This window comes from Calypte anna, chromosome 19 (genome assembly GCF_003957555.1).
Source record: "Calypte anna isolate BGI_N300 chromosome 19, bCalAnn1_v1.p, whole genome shotgun sequence".
Classification (NCBI taxonomy): domain Eukaryota; kingdom Metazoa; phylum Chordata; class Aves; order Apodiformes; family Trochilidae; genus Calypte; species Calypte anna.
Genome location: NC_044264.1, coordinates 10,610,996 through 10,617,190, shown reverse-complemented (window position 1 = coordinate 10,617,190; position 6,195 = coordinate 10,610,996). Strand labels below are relative to the sequence as shown.

The 6,195-nt window shown below is 43.8% G+C and overlaps 1 protein-coding gene across 2 annotated transcripts in view; it reads right to left on the bottom strand.

The window, feature by feature from the left end:
* Window positions 1-299: 299 nt before the first annotated feature.
* SGSM2 (small G protein signaling modulator 2) overlaps window positions 300-6,195 on the bottom strand; it is a 40,260-nt gene continuing 34,364 nt past the window's right edge. For both annotated transcript variants that reach the window (XM_030462236.1, XM_030462237.1), the window contains 7 exons: window positions 5,647-6,027; window positions 4,849-4,973; window positions 3,923-4,005; window positions 3,414-3,523; window positions 3,120-3,216; window positions 2,518-2,685; window positions 300-1,904 (listed from right to left, as the gene is read on the bottom strand). In XM_030462236.1, coding sequence (XP_030318096.1) covers window positions 1,816-1,904; window positions 2,518-2,685; window positions 3,120-3,216; window positions 3,414-3,523; window positions 3,923-4,005; window positions 4,849-4,973; window positions 5,647-6,027 — 1,053 coding nt within the window. In that variant the 3' untranslated portion in view covers window positions 300-1,815. The remainder of the gene's footprint in view (window positions 1,905-2,517; window positions 2,686-3,119; window positions 3,217-3,413; window positions 3,524-3,922; window positions 4,006-4,848; window positions 4,974-5,646; window positions 6,028-6,195) is intronic.

Sequence of the window (6,195 nt, the reverse complement as noted above, 5' to 3'; positions counted from 1 at the left end):
CAGGGGCATTCTGGGGGGGGTTCAGAGCCACCCCAGCTGCATCCATGAAGGGATTTGGGTGTGACTGTGGGTGCTCTCAGGCAGACACTGCAGGTAACCTAAATGTACCCTTCAAATCATCAAAGGGACATAAGCAGCTTGTCCAGGGATGACCTGCTAACTTTAAAATATCACTTCCTGCAGCAGCCCATGCTCGCTCATCAAACCTGTTAATTACCCAGACAGCCCTTGGGATGCCCTGTTCCACCTCTGAAGTTACCTTGGGCAAACAGAAATTGCTTCCAAAGAGCTCCACAGAATGCCTTGATGATAAGTATTTATTTATATGTTACATTTAAACATAAATAACTGTGCAATAGAGAATAGTCTGCTCCCCCAAAAAATAAATAAGTCAATACACAATATTAATAAAATACAATTAGACAGAATGTTATAACAAATACAGCAAAGTTTGCAGAGGTTTGTTGTTTCTTTTCAACAGCATTCAATAGTACATTCCCAACACACCAAAGAAAAATAGTGCAGGTGTATTTCTTTACATCACTTCCTCAGGCTCTGTGAGTTGCAGGGGTTTCTCATTCTTGTTAATTTATTTTTTTTAAATACTACTATTTCTCTTTTGAAGTGAACAGACACACAAACCAAAGTGGGGGGACTCGAGGTTTGGTTTTTGTTTTCTTTTTTCAACTCTCCCCTCAAATTTCCCTCCCTGCAGGACAGGGAAATGCTGCTTCTGAAGCACATGGGCAAGCAGGAGGGAAGTGGCACAGACCTTATGGATGGCTCTGCAAACCAGCACGATGCTGCAGCAACATGAATGAAGTCCCCTGCAACAATTTCACCTGGCAAGTTGCTGATTCCTGCCCAGCAGCACCTGGAGCACCTGGATGGTGTCTGCAGGATTCTGGGTAAGGCTCCCAGAAAGCTCTGCAGAGCAGGAGGAGGCAGCTCAGCTCCTGTGGGTCATCTGGAGGAGGCTGGGCCCTGCTGCCTCTGCTCTGGACTTCACTCTGCAGAGAGCACGCGATAGGGAACCCAGTTCTGTGTCCTAAACCTGTGCTGAGCTGAACTACTCTGGGCAGATCTTGGCACAGGGGAAGAGGTGCAGGGTAAGTTTGCAAAGTAAAATGAAAGCAGCTCTGTGGCACGTGCAGGACATGAAGGTTTCACCAGCAGAAGCTCAGCAAAGGTTAACTGATGTTCTTAGCTAATGTTGCCAGATCTTCACTGTTCCACTTAACCATGGTGTTTAGTTTAAGGCCATTTACCCAGCTGGTAACCTTATTTACTTTAATTGCTGCTAAATACTCTGCTAAACACAAATCCAAATGTTTCAGTGACAGAAGCTCACACACATTTTCTTCCATGTTCAAGGCATAGACACAGCCCAAGCTCTTCCAAGGACCCAGTCCAGTGTCTGATCCAGCCCTGCCTCCATGGAAGGTTCTGGCAAAGCACACAACGTGCATCCAGGCTTTAAAGGTGCAGTAAGTCAAAATAGAAATGTTCTAGTATGTCAAATGCCCCCTTTTTAGTATTTCAAATGTATAGACAGATAGCCAGTCTTCTCAAGAGGGAAGTAAGAGAATGCAAAAAGATTTTGTCTAGAAATACAAAGTGAGTGTAACAAGAACTATCAAACACAAACCTTGTCTGGTGGAGGAAAAGTTCTGTTTTTAAAAGTCTGTTACAAATCTCTTTGATATTTATTACATTACATGGAAGATGCAATTAAAACACCATTTTGAAGTTACAGTGCAAGAAATGCTCCATCCCGTAGCTCACAACAAGGCCACAATGACAGTCTGCTCGTGATCACTTATTTTCAATCAGTGTCTGCACTTTGTAGACAAGGTCTCTTGCTATTCTCAGAATTTCCTCAGCATTATGATGCTCTGCCATTTCTAAAAGACACAGACAAACACTCTTAGCTCTCAGGAGCAGGAACTTTCCTGCCCTAGCATTGATATTAACATACCATTAGCATTAATTAATTAGCATAACATTAGCAGCAATCCAAAAAGCACTGCAAGGGGTTAGGTTTGTGGAATTAAAGGCAGAATAAGGGATGAATCCCTTAGTGCTGCAGCTCCTGGCACTGGGTACAGAATTCCCAGTGCCCTGCGACCCCAGAGCAGGAACAGGAGGTCTGGACCCACACATCCTGGTGACCATCCCTCCTGGGACCTCAACAATCTAAAGCTGAACTCAGGTTGAGCTGAAGATACTCTGCAGGCAGGGACTGATGCTGGGGTGTCTGGGATGCAGGTGATAGATAAAATGAAGGTGTCTCATAAAACACTTTTGGTGGTATGTGCAAAGTCAAGAGCACCAGGGAGCTTGTGAAAATCTGTGCTGTTTGTTTACATGGAGAGGGAAGAGAGTCAGGATGGCCAAGGGCTTGTCACAACAGCAGGACCACTGAACAACTGCTGACAGTGTGTTTGGGTAAGGGAGAGGGAACAAACTCTCATGACTTGCTTTTATCAAAACGGCTCTCTTAAAAAAGTGTCTTACCATTAAAAAACTTGATGATATCAGTGAAGTCCATGTTGTTATCACGGATAATCTCTCGATAAACTTCCACAAGTGCTAAGGCAATGAAAAGGACAAAATGTTCTGAAGAGATGTGCTTTGCTGCCCAAATAACTTCCCACACTGTAAATACATCCTCGTACAACAATTCTGAATGGGAATAAACATTACAAGAGCATCTGATTATTCAAATTGACCATTTCCCCCTCTCTAGCTAACATCTTACAGGCCTTACACAGACATGAGCAGTACTGACAACTCCATCTCCTCCCCCCTCTCCTCCACCAAGCTCCTGTCATTCACTTGTGCAGGTGAACCAAGACAATTGGGTTTAAAGGAAAATTAAGACAGTGTATCAGTGAGATGGTGCACACACAGCCCCAGGAAGATGCCTGAACTGCAGCAGCCCTGTGACAGCAGCACAGGTTGGTCATTTGTTCTAGGGAGTGCTGCACAGCCTGATGCAGGGTCCCTTTGGCTTTCCTGGCTGGAAGCTCTCCCCTGCTACTCACCATCCACACATTTAGACTAAAACACAGAGCAGTTTTGTATAACTCTAAACTACAGGTACAGAACATTATTACCTCTTTTAAAGTCAAGCAGGAACCAGCGATAGCAGAAGTAAAAGTGAGTGTAATCTCCATTCTGGTGCATCAATTCAAAAAGCTCTGAGTCTAGAATCTAAAATGCAAAGCATCAGCTGTCAGTCTCTTGTCTGAAATTAGCCAAGATCACACTTTTTTTTCCTTCCAAAAAGCAGTGAAGACTGGGTGGGTCTTAAGTGCTACTGCTTGTGGACTTCAGCTGGAGCTGGGCTGAGCTGATGTGGCCTCTGCCACACAATCATCTCCTCTCCAGTAAGATTCAAACCCCCTCACCTGGATCAGGGACCGCATGTTGGCAAAGTGGGTGTCCATAGCACCTCCATTGGGGAAGTTCTGGCTCATCCTCTTCATCAGGTGGCTGAAGCAGCTGTAAGCCAGCTGATCTGCAGAGACAAGGCAGAACACTCAGTGCTGGAAACTGTCTGATTTCCTTGACCCAAATTAAACTGCAGGGGAAGGGAAAATGAGGGTTTTCCCCTTTGCTGTTCCCTAGCCCCATCACCAGTATTTGGATGTAAGAGGAGTCAGTACCCAATTCTGGACCATTTTTATAAGTTACATTTCAAAAGAACTCAGCCTGCAGTTCAGCTCCAGCAACTGCCACAGCACAGCTGCCTTGATAATTTAGTAAAATTAATTTAGAGAAAATATGACTTGAGCTGCAGTTTGATTTTCCTGGTGAGCAAGCTCTGGGTAATGCACAAAAATTCTTCTGAAACACCATTTCTAAAGGCACACCTCCCTCAAGAGACCAGTGTGTTCCAAAAGAAAACTCATCCTACCATTATCAAGTATAACCATCAGAGGAGCCAGGAGGTCACACATGCCTTGAACATAACCGATTTCTAGGTGCTCCCAGACATAACTGCAGAAAGAAGAAAACATGAGATAATAGGATTAAAAATCCTCTTGCCATGTTGTGGCCTCAGATTTGTCCTTCAGCTAAAACACAACTCCTTCTGGAAGCTCCTAAGTGTCTTGTTCTAGAGTGCTGTAAAAGATAAAGCTAGAAGTCCAGAGAAATACAATTCAAATCAGCAAACTGGCATAAAACAACAAGCATTACTTCTAGGTTTGGTTTATTTTTCCAGGAAAATTCCTAACAGCTTTATAAAAAATATATAATGAGTCAGAGGAACACCTGAGTCACTAAAGTCACTTGCACTGTGACTCTCGCTGCAGGCATTTCGTGTGTTGTGAAATAAAGCCATCAATTGTCTATTTACAGGATGAATTAATACTGAATTCTTCTCTTTTCATTCCTAAAAAGCTAAATACTGTGTCAAAGGTCTAATTTGATTACGCAGGATCAAGTCTTACGCAGCTGTTGAATGTGTCTGTCTCAGAACGTTTTAACACTTAACATTCCAGGGGATTTCACAGCCCTGTGGTTTTCTCTCCTTGGACAGAGAGGACCAGAAGTGACACACACGGCTTGCATATCATTGGTTTGTGAAAAAAACAGCTAACAAAGGCAGAACATTCAGTGGAAAAGAGGTCAGATGTTTAAAAGGTACCTGAGGTTGGTTGGGGTTTTTTTGTGGTGGTGGTTTTTGGTTTTTTGTTGTGAGTTTTTTTGGGGGCTTTTTTAGGCTTTTGTTTTCCTTTTTCACCTAGGTGGTATCTTTCTGATTACACAGGCTGTTATTTTCATATTATTGTAGTTTATGAATGGTGGCAGAACAGTTCAGTGTACAAGCTGTATTACCTGCACATGACGTTTCGGAGTTTCTCCAGGTTATCAGCAGTAAAATACCAGTAATTCCGGTCACATCTCTGGACATCTTTATCAATTCTGTGCAAATTTAAGGCAACAGTGTCCAATAACTCTATCTAGAAGAGAAAAGTTTCAGTTAGATCTGCTGACTTTAGAGCATTCCCAGGAGTTAATGCAGATTCACTCAGAATTAACAAACCAGAAACAGTACAATTACACTTTGGGCATATGGGAGCAGTGGAATACTTGATTGCTGTCCAGAATCCCAGGTAAAAATGAATACCCTGGTAAATGTGTCAAGCCTTTTTTTCAGAGTTATTTCCATTCAGCAGAGAGAGAGGCAAAACCTCAACTACTGATCTGATGACAGCAACAGGAATAGGGATGGCAGAGCCTTGAATCTAGATTTAAGTTATGATTCCATTTGATTAAATGTAGGTTTTATCTTTAATTAAATGACAGCAAAATCCTGTTGAGTGGTGTGTCATCCACATCCTTACCCCTGTCCCCAGGCCTTACAGATTTTTAGCTGCTAGAACTGTACCACATTCTTTTCCTGCCCTCCCACTCAAAAAGAAAGACCCAAATTTTACTCGCTGTCTTATTTCCAATCTAGCTCAAAATCCAGAGGAAAACATTTCGATGGAGGAATCCTCAGTTATCATCCCATCATCTGCAATTCTGTTTTGGGATTGTCTTTCATTAAATCCTGTCTGAAAAAGTACAGGTCCAGGTCTTTGCTAGACAAGCAGTGCTGTGCAGAGAGGTGATCTGTGTGTTGTGACCTACCGTGTAGGATGCTGCACAGACAGAAGCAACATCCATTAAATAATCCACCTGGGAACACAGCTGCTCTTCTGAGGCAGAATCCTGAGACTGCAGTGCCACCAGCTTGGCTTTCTGCACACGTGCTGTGTCTGGATCAGTCCTGCCCAAGTCAGTGCTGGTTTCTTCTTCAGCCCCATCCTCGAAGGAGACGCTCTGCCCGTCGCTGCTGGAGAGGATTCCAGAGGCCACCGAGTAATTCCTCGAGGAGGGCAGCCCCGAGTCAGGGGAGTCAAACTCCACAGCAGCTGCTGGTGTCTCAGCAGACACCACGGTCAAAGTGGGGTCATCCTGACCTTTGGAGTCCTGCTCCCCTGAGTCTGCTTCATCTACGGATATAAAGACCTGGGGTGGGCAAGGGAGATAAAGAACATTGGGATAAAGCAGGGGAGAATAGAGAAACAAAACCCAATAATGTAGCAGACAGACATGAGAGGAATGACTGCATCCATCAGTGAACAGGATCACCCAGCAGTAGAGCTTCCCTGCATGCAAACAGTTGAAAGCTCCTTA